At 43.5% G+C, this 14453-nt stretch overlaps 1 protein-coding gene across 2 annotated transcripts in view; it reads right to left on the bottom strand.

Annotated features, from left to right (window-relative positions):
• Positions 1–14453, bottom strand: part of DCDC1 (doublecortin domain containing 1) — a 1503674-nt gene that overhangs the window by 321263 nt on the left and 1167958 nt on the right. For both annotated transcript variants that reach the window (XM_085648291.1, XM_085648292.1), the window contains one exon: positions 5003–5184. In XM_085648291.1, the coding sequence (XP_085504417.1) occupies positions 5003–5184 (182 nt within the window). The remainder of the gene's footprint in view (positions 1–5002; positions 5185–14453) is intronic.

Genomic DNA, 14453 nt, shown 5'->3' with positions numbered 1-14453 from the left:
TGTCATGAATGATGTAATATGTGAAGACATCAGCAATGCATTGCGGGGGCGCGAGTTATAGTTATCTCAACTAACTATAACGGACGAATTTCTCTGGTTTTGTATGAGTGAAATGTCCAACTAACTATAACGTCCCTGAAACCTATGGATTTTTCAGTGAATTTCTATGGTTTTTTAAATGCTAATTTCTAACTATGACGTCCCTGAAACATTCATACATACCAATGCTATTCAGAATTAAGAAGGGATGCCCTAAACACTCCCCTTCATATTACCAAATCGCAAAAGGCAATTCGGTATCAAGTTACTGAATCACATTTTGCTGTCTATTCATGGCAAAATGCATTTTACTGGTTGCAAACGGCTGAATCGATAGTTACCATGTGCAATTTTTGAAAACAAATGCATTTTTCTAATTGCCATATAGCACTATTTGCTTTACATGTGCACTATTTGTGTTTTGGTGAGGCTTTAGACCCCCAGGCACCCTTGGCTTTGCATTATCTAATTTGCGATTACCAATTAGGTAATCACAAATTAGTTAATGCAAAACCATTCGCCCCTAAAGGCCTTCATGCCCACAGGAATGAGGGAGAAGTATTACCTAATAGCGATTACCTATGTACCGAATCGCTATTAGGTAATATTAAGGAATCGCTAAATCACTGGTGATTACTTATATACATAGCATTCTGCGATTACCAAATAGCGTTTGGTAAAAATCATTATTTGGTAATTGCAACATACTTTTTTGATACATGTGGCTCTAAATTCCTAGAATATTTTGCAATTTAAGGGTCCTTAAATGAATGCAAAGAAAAGAACATCTTAGACTTCCTGTCAGTCTGCAAAAAAGGTATTATTTAAGTTTCACGAGGGCAACATTAATTTTAGAGCTAGTGAAGTGGACTAATTATGAATCTAAGCACCAAATATTTCAGTTTCAGTCTTGACTTTACCTTGTAGATTAAAACGTAACTCCTTCAACAGTATAGTGGACAGACGACTTGGATGGTGCTAAGTGATATTTTAAGTGCATGAAATCAATCTGAAGGAAAGTACAACTGAACTGTTGTCAGAAGCCTCACATGCTGTAAAGACCTATAAAAGCGAATGGACAAATAAACTGCTCGGTGTCAAGGGATAAAAAACTGAAAATGTAATATGTCAGAAAAGCTTTACAGTTACACTAAGGTTTGTGATGATATAAATGATTACTTCAGTAAAACAATTTTGTTTTAATTAAGCCTTTCAGAAAATGTGCATGCTTACACCATTGTTTTACGGGGCGGTTCCTCCCATAGGGCGGAGGAGCACCACCCGGTCTGCTGTGAGCACAGCAGCTGCAGTAAACATGATTTTAATAAAATGGTCAATGGACAGGACTATTTGAAGTGGACTGTGTCTCTCAAGATATGGTGGCGGAGCATTCCTGCTGCTGATTGGCAGCCAGAAATGACTTGCTTTAAGCCATAAGTGCACAAGTCGGATTGGTTTGCTGTCTTGCTACGGCCAGCCCTACATGCGCACTTCAGACACCACCTGTATCAGCTGTGTAACAGCCAGGCAATCTGCAGGCACAGGCTCCTAGTCTAAAAAGGTGCTCTGTGTTAGTCTGCTCAGACCAATCATGGTGCTGCTGTCAAGCTGAAAATGTCATGAGAGCAGCTCCATTACTGGTTTGTTTGTCGGCTCTTCACTTACCAGTCAGGCTTGTGGTTTCTGTGAAGTGTCTTCCTTCTCTGAAGACACCAACACCGTCCCGTGTCTCCGGAGTGTTACCTGACGTCGTCGGTAAGTTCTTTTGTTTTTATTTATTTCAACAAAGTTCCTTTTTCCAACTGTCAGCACCCCGCTCCATTTTCAAGTGTTTTGGGTGTTAGCAATAGCAGTTGGTTTCTTCCCTTCTCGGCAACGGAGCTGTGATTCTTCACAGCAAAAAACAATAACATAATATTCCGCGAAACATCGACTCTAAGCATAATATGTCATCTGCTTGCAAGATCGTCAAAGTGTGCTTCACCTAACAAATTTTCCCTTGGTGAGGTTTCAGGGAGTCGCCGCGCTCCGCCTGGTTGCCATGGACAAACGCTGAGGTGAGGAGTGGAGCAATTGGGCTGGGAAACCTAGTGGTGGGTGGTATGTCTAAGGAGCCGGGTGGGGAGAGGTCATGCAGCTGCAGTGTCTTCATGGAGATGCTCTGCAAAGAGGGCAGGTAGCAGAAAACTCCCAATGCAATAACGCTGTTATTCACACGATCTGTCAGCCTGATTTCATCTAGCTATTATTGTGTCACTGCACAATTGCGTTACTTTTAAACTTGATATTTAAATTACATTTTAAGTCCCCTCACCTATCTTGCAATGCCTTTAAAAGACTGGAAGGGAAATCTTCCTACATTGGCCCGGTTAATATATCCCCGTTATCATCTGCAGAGAGTTCACTCTTCCAAGCCTTGTATGGCTTATTATTCTAAGGTGTATACAACAAAGACCTGTTCACACTGTGAACAATTGTTTTATACATCCGTTTCAGTTGTCATAGATTTTAGACACTCTTTACAGCTTGCGAATATTTCGTCTAAGCTATTCAACGGTGTGGTATATTTGAAAAAGGCCAAAGAGATGGGGCTTAGGGACACCAAGGTCGGAACGGGAGACCTGGAAGTTTGATGGGCTAGGTTACAACTTTATAAAGGGTTCGCCATGTCTAGGTTAACATTTTTTAATGGGACGCCAAACATGAGGCATTTTATTAATCAAATCCCTAGATGTGGGGGAACCTCCTGAGACGGGAGGGAGATACACCCGCACTAATTATGAATGAGACATCAAACATTATCAATCATGCTATGCTCACTGTATATTATATATTACAGACTCACGAGTGGAGTGGAATAAGCGGAGCCTTGAACGCGCATACATAGCCGCAAGGACTCAAGGGTAAAGGTATGCCCATGGTGGGCGATATCCTGGTAAATATGTTATAGGGTGTTCCGAAATACAATACATAGGACATTTGTCCTGAGATAACAGGTTACCAACCAAGTCTGTCCTGTGTTGTTATGTTTGTGTATGTTCTCTTTTGTCTCCTACAGAACTGTTTTTAATTGACAACTAGAGGTGCAGGGTGAAATGAACAGACCCCACGCCCTGAAGAAGTTGCCGTGAGTTTTGTCCAGTGGCAATGAAACATGTCGGCATTTTAACACATGAGCCATCACGCAGCTTAGAATAAAATATGCAAGCCAGTGTGATTTAGCTCATTTTTCGATATCAGTGTATATCACTAAGGGGTTTGATACGGTGCACACATTTTAGCACAGCTCTTTGTTTCTCTCCTTTTTCTTTAACTACACACCTTAGCACCTGTACAGTTAATCATTGGTTCCTTACACAATTTTCTTGCTTTTGGAGTGTTGGTAGCTGATGATGAGAATTTGAGGTAGCAGGCGAGTACCATTCTGCTTAACCCTCCCTGGTGGCGCTACCGTGAGGCACCAACACTCCTTCTCACTCTTTTTTCACCATATTTGGGTGTTGGAGACATAAGGTTAAGACACATTGATAGTCAGTTTGACTCACCTCGTACGCAAAACTTCTCATTCTCTCTTTCTTGTTTGTGAACCACACCGTTGAATAGCTTAGACGAAATATTCGCAAGCTGTAAAGAGTGTCTAAAATCTATGACAACTGAAACGGATGTATAAAACAATTGTTCACAGTGTGAACAGGTCTTTGTTGTATACAGTGTATTGAGTGGGGGATGACCTGTTCTCTGCCCCTTTAGCTCCTTATTGTAGACTTATTATTCTAAGGCTCATGCAGCTATGAAAACTCCATAAGGACAGTTGATTAAAGTACAAAATACTTAATCACTATAATCACTATTGCAGAGGAATCTATATTTCACCAATTTGTAGATGTGATTTGTGTTGTGGGAAGATTTTTAATTGTTGTAAAGGATTTGGCAGCTTTGTATAGCTTTTATCAAATGAGTGTATATGAAATCTTGTGTTTTTGTTTAAAACACTATGATCATAAATACATATTTTATTACTACTACTACTGTATTTCACCTAATGGGTACTAGTTTGAAACTACCGGGACCCATCAGCCTGACCTCCTGCTGAGATCGATAAAATAAATAAATACCCTTGAGGTGGGTAACAGTAGATATTAGATTACATGTCACACTCACCAGATCGCCCTCTAGGTGTTTGCCTTTCTTTCTTAACCTCTTCAATGCCTATGACGAGCTGGTCTCGTCATGGGCCGCGGTTGCGCTGTGCCCATGACGAGACCAGCTCGTCATAAACCCCGCCCGCTAATACAATGGCCGGCACAGGGCGGGGAAAGGGGCGGGCACTGAAGGGGTTAATAAAGTCTTGCACATTGTTATAAAAGAGGTGGTCAGTTGGGTCGGTTGAACGCCGGTTTTGTGGCTCATCTCTTTCACTCTACACCTCAATCGGTTGCTACCTGGATGACAATAAGTTCTCTTACCAGCAAAAGCGTATTGATCTCTGCATATTTCTAGCCTTCTGCAGCACACATACAAACAGCAAATGCCTTTAACGATTGTTTATGTGCAGGAAGGTGTCCCTTCCTGCAAATAAACAATGATTAAATAATTGTGATTTGCTACTTCTATGTATGCTGCAGAATGCAGAACTCATAGAAGTAGCAAATCACCATTTTTGTTTATGTACAGGAAGGTGCACCTTCCTGCACATAAACAATAATTCCCTGCAACGCAGGCACCCTTGCACTATGGCACAAGGGTGTCTGTGTTGGCAATAGGCAGCTATTTTCAGCACTAGCAAAATGGAGAACACATGGGTGTGCGGTATTGTTGATACTTCGCATCCCTGTGTTTTTGACATGACACAGCGCTGCAAAATTTACCACCACGCTGCACCGTTTTCTTGTAGATATACCCTTTAGTGTTTATTCAATTACAAATAAACAACACCCATGAAAATTAAGCGGTATAGGCTTACTGTTTTTTCAGCATGTTTGTAATATTAGGTCCAACAATGGTGTACAGCTGACTTTCACCACAGTCACCATTTCTTAAGACTTTGAGTCTTGCAGGTGTGTGCGAATCTGATGTCTTGCAAGATGGCTTCCTCATCGATGGACTGTTTGGAATCAATAATCCTTGAATCGGCCACTTAAACTCCTTCATTAAAAAAAAACACAATTACATGACTTTATTATATTGCCTTGCAAAATAAGATCTTAAAAGAATAGTGTGTGCACATTTCTATCCTAGTCGTGTGTAAACAATGAACACCATATATTTCACAGCTGTAGAAGGATGTACTGACCCATACAGATTTAGGATTGTGTTGCTTTAAGAGGATTTTAAGTGGATAATACCTGCAAGACAAACATGTACTTGGTAACACAGGGCTCAGATTGGTTTATGAAGAAATAAGATAAGCTCTATATGATAAGCCAGCTCTATCCCCTTGCAAAAATTGATGGAAAACGCCAGCAAACGTATGGCTAAAATTCTAGTCAAAAGGATGGAGGATAACACAGAGAGACTCCTATGCTTTAAAGGACTCAAAACTGAGATCATACTGATTGAGGTTAGGCAACAGATTACAATTCCCCTTTCTTGGCCCGAATGTCTCATCATCCTTCCTACATCAGCGCAAACTGTGAAGAACCTGAGTTTCTTCTTTTCAACTCACAAATGCGGTGGTGAGAAATAAAACATTAGCTAAATATGATCAGGAAGATCCTGGCCTTTTGAGCATTCTTTTTTAATGATTGCACAGCAGCTGGCATTTGCAGAATTGTTTACACAACATTTAAATAAGTCAGTAACTAGGCCCAGCATGTTTTGATATTCAACTTGCATGGTTTCCTATAATGAGATAACTACCTCCAAGAGCTTCCCCTTTGTCCATTCTAGGCAGGTACCCTTTTTCTGAACTGGTTACTAGTAGGGGAGTACCAAATATTGATGATGGTCCTTAAAAAGTTAAATAGTGTTGGGGGGTGTGTCACAGTGGTTTTCAGAAGGTTACTGTCGACAGTGAGGAGCAGGAACGAGAAGAATGTATTTGTCCTCCTAATGAATGCTATGCCAACTGTTCTCATTCAGAGGGTTCAACCCCAGATAATTAAACTGTTCAGTTCTGGAGGCTTGTCCATAATCGGGTCTGAGTCTTCCACAGTCCAATGTTTGGGTGCCTGTTTTTGGAGGCCACGATGTCACCACACACACTAACATGTGCGTTCGGCAAATGCCCTTGAGAAGTGGTCACCCTCTCAGGAGACAAAAGGCGTCAAAACCCTCATTGTTGGATGACAACTTCAGAGGATTCAAGAAAACCAGACGTCATTCTTCATGAGCAAGTATTTAGGATCAGCAAGTGGAGACAGCAAGGAAATAAGCGAAAGAACATTGCTTTGTTGGAACACACCCTGAAACCAGACTGAAGCCTTTACACAGTAAAAGAAGAGGAAAATGAAATTACATCAACCATTTCATGACAGGAAACACAGAGGATTGGGGAAACCAGAAATGAAGAAAGGACGCTCGAGGTCAGGATCCATCACCGCCGTGAGGGGAACGGCCAACGCCGCCACTTCCAAGCCATGAGGGGAACGGTCAACAACGCAAAACTACAGCTCCCAGCAGCCCGTGCTACTGATGCTGCACCCACACCCGAGGCGCTAAAAGCACCGCCGACCTCCCACAGCGTGGGACACTCGAGGTCAGGCTTCATCGCTGTCGTTAGGGGAACGGCCAACGCCACCACTTCCAAGCCATGAAGGAAACGGTCAACAACGCAAAACTACAGCTCCCAACAGCCCCGTGCCACTGACGCTGCACTTGCGCCTGGAGGTGCGATAAAAGCACCGCTGGCCTCCCGCAGCACAAGACGTGTGCGGGCGTGCCCGGGCCAAGGGCAGGCCAATCTGCGCCCGTCCGAGGCCGGACAAGGCTGGGCTGGGCCCCTTCTCTTGGTTTTTATTTTCAAGTTCCCTGGACTGTACTTTTCTAGGTGGCCGTGTTTTGCAAAAAAACCACACAGAAGCACAAGAAACACTCAAGGGTGGACTACCATCTGCTATAGTGAGGCTGCCACTGGGACAAATCGTAAGTGCTACCTAATTTGTAACTTCTAGTTGCCTCTGTGTTTTATATAATTTTGCGTGACTTCTTCCCCTGTAACCCTCGTATAAAAATCAAGTGGGGCATATATTAGTTCAGCCGGTTGTTATTAAGAGTGATCCCAGGGGTTCCCGTCACGTGTCTAGAAAACCCAGTTAGTAATGGGGAAGCATACAGCAAATACAATATGCCACACTCCTCCACAGCTTGCACCCTCTTCCCTACCACAAACATCTATTGACAGTATGCTCCAAAGGGCCATAGGAGTGGTGGCCACCGAGATAGAACTTACAGAATGCAGACTGTCACTGACCCACGGACCTCCCACAAATCCGCACCATCACGGTCCCGCCTACCACACAAAGCGGATTAGAACGATCACCTGAATCTTCAATACAGATTCTTACACCAGAGGTTGGCACTGGAACAATCCCCAAAGTGGTTACAAGGAGAAGGGTTGTCACCAAGGGTAGAGTTAAGTCCTCTAATACAAAACAGCCCAAGAAGTTTATGAAGGTAGGGGTCAAACGGAAAGAAGACAAATGATGGAACCCCGGAGTATACGGGAGATGGGTCAGATCAGACTGCGCTCGAGGGGCTTAATCAGCATGCGGACATGACACCACCAGCTTGGGTTGCTCCCATGCTGTAAATATTACGAGGCCAAATCAGAGATATTTTGAGAGAGGAGCTTGCCCACGTACATGCACGTGTGGATCAACTCTCTAATTCATGTACCTGGATTGCTGGGAAAATGCCTAATCCTTTAACATCGGACGGAGAGAGCAGAACGGAGTCTGTAGACCCCACAGAGCCCAGAACTGCTGAGAACAGAGAAAGGACTAACGCACCTTGTGGGGCTCCTACTGTCACCCCGACTGAGCCAAGCACACGGCGTGACATGGGTCACAAAGCCGGAGACAGGGCACCTGCAAATGAGGGTATATCTGGGAAAAACACTGACAATGTGGGGCTGACGAGAATGAGAGGCTGGGCAGGGACAGACCTACCAACAATTAACCTTCTACCAGCCTCAACCCCTTATGTTATTGTCCTTACTGGAGTTCCAGTCTTAAAAGAAGGTCAGAATGAAACTCAATTTGAGTTAAAAAACAAATGCTTGCATTTGTTTGCCAGACATTGTCAATTTAACTATGCTAATGCTGTCGAAATACTTATGACAGCAGGGTGAGTTGGGTAGGTAACAGACCCAAAGATGTCAGTTGGGACTGTGTTATAGTTAATTTTAGGAACCCATGCATTCTACAACATCTTTTGCATCTGAGCCACTGTCTCTCAACCACAGGTTCCGCTATCAGACTTCTTCCACTCACCCACTTTTATACCTTTGTATCCACTTACGACAGCAGGGTCGACCCCAGACAGACAAAATGACTGGCACCAGATACAGCCATTGGTAGGACAGGGTGCTCCACAACTGCGACCCCACGTCTTTAATCTATCCCTGGCAAATAGATTTGGGGCCTTGGAAGAGGTTGACTGACTTTTGGCCGAGCGGGCACCCCTGTCGATATGTGTGAGAGATACCATAGTGTAAAGGGCCCCGGACCGCAAGAACAAGTCAATTAGTTCTCCAGATAATGACCTCACCATGAACACTAACTGTCCATCCCCGTTTAATTGCCCTCCCCAAACTGCTCAAAGTTCTACTAGGAACCCCTAGTCCTAAATTTACCATAACCACACAGGATGCACATCTTCTTTCCCCCACACATCCCCATGTTTCTAATAGTTTCCATGGCAACCCGGAAAATCCTCGTAACTTAGACAGGGGGGAAAATACAGTGCTAACCATTGATTCTTTGAATAAGTGCCACGCAACGTTACTAGATACAGAAGTTCATTCAGTGAAGCAAGATCATGGGGACCGTCAAGTCAATCGTAGTGCACCGAAAGATCTCAAGGTTGTATTTTGGAATGTGGCAGGTATCAAAAGCAAACTAGATTGCCCTGAATCGGGGGGTTCGTAGATACCTGTGACAACTGTATGTTCCAGGAATCCTGGTCAACAGAGAAACCAACACGCATGGGCTTTGCTCCATTTTACATACCTGTTGTAACCAGGGGACGAGGTAGACCCTCAGGCGGGCTCTGCACGTGGGTCGGGTGTCATTTAGGTTGTACGATTACTCCAGTGGCACCCAATTCCCCAGACATATTGTGCCTAGTATTGACTTTGACATCAGAGTTTAAAGTCGCCCTAATTAATATCTATTCGAGGCCGGTGAAGACTGGCCAAGAATCAACAACTCTAGACTACCTTGATAATCTGTTATCCAGCCTCTCAAATAACGTTCTAGTAGTGATGGGTGGCGATCTAAACTGCCAATTTGAACCATTGAAAGACCTAACTGATGCACCTGTCACAGAGGAGGAGGAGCTGTGGGCCATTCCTGGGACCAACATCTCTCCGATTAGGGCTTGGACACCTCTGGCACTCCAAATTAAAGCGCTAACTTTAAAGCATTCCTTGCGAGCCTGTAATGGTCGCTTCAGCTTAGACTCCCTTCAATAGAGTTGGTCACTCATCCATTTTGGATTATATTTTAATTGAAACAAGGTTTGGGCTCTGGCCAAGGACTGTACCGTCTGGCAGCGCCATGACAGTGACCATAATGCCCTAATACTTGCACTCACTCTGCCATTGAACGGCGATAAACCAGCAGAATCATCTGCTGCTGGCCAAAGACTGACTCTAACAAACAACAGGCGGAAATTCAGGTGGGCATGGCTTGAAAAATCGCACGAAAAAATGGCCCTCCAATTTGAAGCCATTATTCCCAACTTTGAGGCCATGTCAGAGATTGTGAATCATGGAGATCTTGCCGCTTCCCTTGCAGAGGTTGCAAAGATTAATGAGTCCACTACCTCTAAGCTGGAGGAGGTGTTTTGGACCACGTAAACCAGGGGTTGTGGGAGGAAGCCGAAGATGATTGTGATCTGAAGTTTGGCACCCCTTTAGATCATATTAGAGTACATATTTTAGTGTGTTTAGTAGTCATATCAACAGGAATATATGAGATTGGGAAATTTTGAAATCAATACCCTACTCTTTTATATTTGGATGGCATCTCTTAACTGTTCAAGTCATTGTGTTTTTATTTTAAAGGGCAGCCCCCCTGCAACTAGTGAGAATTCAGCCCCAAACGTATAAGCTTTGCTGTGGATGTAATTGTGCCATAAAAATGTAAAAAGTGCAAATGTAAAAAGATTAATAAGAAGTGGTTCAAAGGAGATCTGAAACATATGAACTTCGGTATTACATAACATCAAAAAGTAAGGGCGAAATATTTGTCTCTGGAAATTGAAACTAATTTTCTAAGTTTTAGGGAAGGGTACAGACCATTACAGCCAATAACACATTAAGAGACCCACATTTTTGAAGCAGTCAAATTTAAACAGGTGTTTAATATTTTTTTTTGTTTGAAAGACCTATTGGCATATCCATAAGTGTCTGTGAACCACAACAGTCATAGTGAACTATCTCCTTCACCAGACAGGAACATCATTGCTTTTAGGTTTGCTATGAACATCATGAGCTTTTAGGTTTGCTATGAACATCATGAGCTGGGAGATATTTATTCATTTATGTATGTATTCTTAGTATGTGCACTCCACCCTGGGTATTAAGTGTCCTGTGCATACAGAATGAAAGCTGTGGCTTCAACTTGCATATAAATTAGTAACTAACATACAAAGGTAATTAGAAATAGTCAACCATAAAAGGCTACAATATAAAATCCTTAAAGTGAAAGAAGAAATAGGAAAGTGAGAGTAACATGATTGGCAGCAGAAGGATCAGCAGGAAAATTCTGTGGTCAAACTTTTTGGAAAGAATTATCTTGCTGATTGCAGTTTAGATCTTCGTGTAAGTTTGGGTATCATCAGCATATCTGTGGATATTCACCCCAAGCTTGTTAATTATGAGCCTCAATAGTTCCACACACACGCTGAAGAGGGCTAAAACCGAACCATGAGGGAAACCACAGAACATTTAGGTCATTTTGAAAGCACTGTTCTCAATTATGACCATTTTGTTGGTTCGGAATGAGCTGAACCAGTGCTATTTATTTTAAAAGTTTTATATAGTGCTAGCTTGACCGGTAGGTATCAGAGCGCTTTACATACATACTGTAAAGAAAAACAGACGGAAATTGCATTACAAAGTAGGCAGGCAGTAAGGAAGCAAAACCAGGGATAGAAAAAATACAGCATGGAAGATAAGGTGGTTAACACAGTCCGGTCACCAACTATCCCTGAATGTCAACAGTGAGGAGTAAACTCGGATATTAAAGTCTAGGTTAGTTGACGTTGGTCACGAAAGTATTTGTTAAGGAGATGGATTTTCAGGTCCCTTTTGAAACAGGAGAAGTATCTTCTACACTGCTACATTTGATCTTTAAAGCATATACAGTGGTATCATGTCTGTAAGAACTTGTGATGATCCTCGTAGATTGATTTGGAAGGATCAGCAAGCAGGCATGATCATCCTCTAATTTGCAGCTGGTGCTGTCAAGAATTTTGAAGATGACAATGTCAGTGCTGTTCAGAATACAGATTGATGAGAGGCACGGAGATTGTTGTCATTTATACGTCTATTTAGCTGAATTGTTTGTTAATAGATGAAAATGTGAAAGATTTGTCTGTTTGGCACGCCAAGGTCAACCCCCTCCTGAAGAAACCCTCGGCGGACCCAACCGGCCTCAAAAACTACAGACCCATCTCCCTGCTCCCGTTCCCAGTGAAAGTCATCGAGAAAGCCATCAACAGCCAACTCGCCACATTCATTGAAGAACACAACATCCTCGACTCCTCCCAGTCCGGCTTCAGAAAAAACCACACCACGGGAACCGCCCTCCTCGCCGCAACAGACGACATCCACACCCTACTGGACAAAGGTGAGACAGTAGCCCTCATCCTGCTCGACCTCTCAGCGGCATTCGACACAGTCTCCCACCGCACCCTAATACACAGACTCTACGATGCAGGAATCCAGGACAAGGCCCTCGACTGGATCCGCTCCTTCCTCTCCGGCAGGACGCAGCAGGTCAGACTACCCCCTTTCCTCCCGGTACCTACACCTACCACCTGCGGAGTCTCCCAGGGCTCCTCCCTCAGCCTGACGCTTTTTAACATCTACATGGCTTCACTCGCCCCCATCGTCAGAACCTATGGACTCAACATCGTGTCATACACAGACGACACCCAACTCATCCTCTCCCTATCCAATGAGCCCAACACCACCAGACACAACTTTAGAGAAGGCATGGAAGCCATTGCCAAATGGATGAAAAACAGCTGCTTACAACTAAACACCAACAGAAAAGAAGTACTCATCATGGACCCATACCCCGATGCCTGGAGCGACACCTGGTGGCCCCCCGCCCTCAGAAACCCGCCAACCCCCACGGACAATGCACGCAACCTGGGAATCATCCTGGACTCCGAGCTCAAAATGGACTGCCAAATCAACTCCGTCTCGTCTTCCTGCTTCCACACCCTCCGCCTCCTCCGTAAGACCTTCAAATGGATCCCCCTCGAACACCGAAAGACCGTGACTCATGCCCTGGTCAACAGCAGACTCGACTATGGCAACACACTCTACCCCGGAATAAACAAAAACTTCACCCGCAAGCTACAGAACATCCAGAACGCCGCCGCAAGACTAGTCCTCAACCTGCCAAAACACTGCCACATCTCCCAGCACCTGCGCACACTCCACTGGCTCCCCGTCGAGGCGGGAATCACTTTCAATATACTTACCCACGCACACAAGGCCCTCCACAGCACCGGACCAGCATACGTGCACAGGCGGCTCAAATTCCACGCACCCCAAATGACCCTGCGATCAGCCCAGCTCTCTTACGCCGTTATCCCCCGCACCAAAAAGACCAGATCAGGAAGCCGCTCCTTCTCCTTCTTCGCGGCCAAAGCATGGAACGTCCTTCCGCTCCACCTCAGACAGACAACATCGCTCCCCATCGTCGCAAGAAACCTCACAACCTGGCTCTTTGACAGACCCCCCCTCCTTGATGGAATGGAACCTGCACCCCCACCCCTAGTGCCTTGAGACCCTTACCGGTAAGTAGTAGCGCTTCAACAAACCCCTGATTGATTGATTGATTGATTGATTGATTGATTGATTGATTGATTGATTGATTGGCTTGAGGTTTCCTAGGGGTAATATGACTATGCTATGTCAGGTTTGAGTAAGTCTGGAAAGATTCTCTCTCTTAGAGACCAGTCAGGTATTTAAGATCTAAATCATCAAGATGACATGTTGATTTTATATCACAATTGGTGCTTTCAAGAGTGTCTTTAGATATTAGGGAGAATTGAGACCATGTCCTGGTAGACTGTGGCACAAGAAGAATTTATTGCAGAGGATGTTCTATAGCTAATACTAAATACCTAGTAGTTGAGATTTTATAGGTGAAAAAAGTATAGGAATTAAATACTGTCATGACAATTTGGGATATTTTTGTTGCTTCTGGTTAACAACGGTCATTGTTAGCCATTAAAATATTTTTCCAGCTCTGTTCAATGGGTCGCTTATTTTGATCAAATTTGATTTTGACAAAGGATATTTTGTTGAGACGCCAGGTGCTCTCTAATTTCTTGACTTGTTTTCTCAAGATGAATAACTTGTCAGTGAACCATGGGACACGTGTACTAAAACTGGTTGCACAATACTTGTTGCAATATGCAACCAGAACTTTTGTGACCAGTGTGGTATTTTTTCAAATTAAAGTAGGTGCTAATAGGTTGGTTTTCAATATACCAAATTGTAGTGCATTGCAAGTTGACTTGCCTCATGAAAATTAATGAGGTGTTTCCAAATTGGGACCCAATATGATTGGAGGCCGTTACAGGACTGGTGGTCTGCTGGTCTAAGCAGACCACCATGTCTGTGATTGTTTTTTAATAAAGCAAACGATTTTTCAACTACAGTCCAGGACTGAGTATAAGAAGAAAGGTTTATTTTTTTTGTTTGTTTAAGAGGAGGCAGTGGTACCATAGACCACTGCCTTCACTTAAACAAATTATTTTGTATAGATTCACGAAGGGAAAGGGATCCACGGAGACCTGCTCCATCTTGCAAATCTGTTACCACATCCTTTGAGGTGTCAGTAAAATATCAATGTTTTGTGACCAGAATTCAGTCCTAAAACATTGATACATAGCAGACATATCTACAACACAACCCTTCCAAATTCTGAATTGTTATATATTTCTTAACATGTCTCAATTCACAAACAGTTTTCCGAATCGCTAAAAGGATTTAGAACATAGGA

Source organism: Triturus cristatus, chromosome 3_2, assembly GCF_964204655.1.
Source record: "Triturus cristatus chromosome 3_2, aTriCri1.1, whole genome shotgun sequence".
Taxonomy (NCBI): Eukaryota; Metazoa; Chordata; class Amphibia; order Caudata; family Salamandridae; genus Triturus; species Triturus cristatus.
Note: the sequence above shows the minus strand (reverse complement) of the source record. Positions and strands in the feature narration are given on the sequence as shown.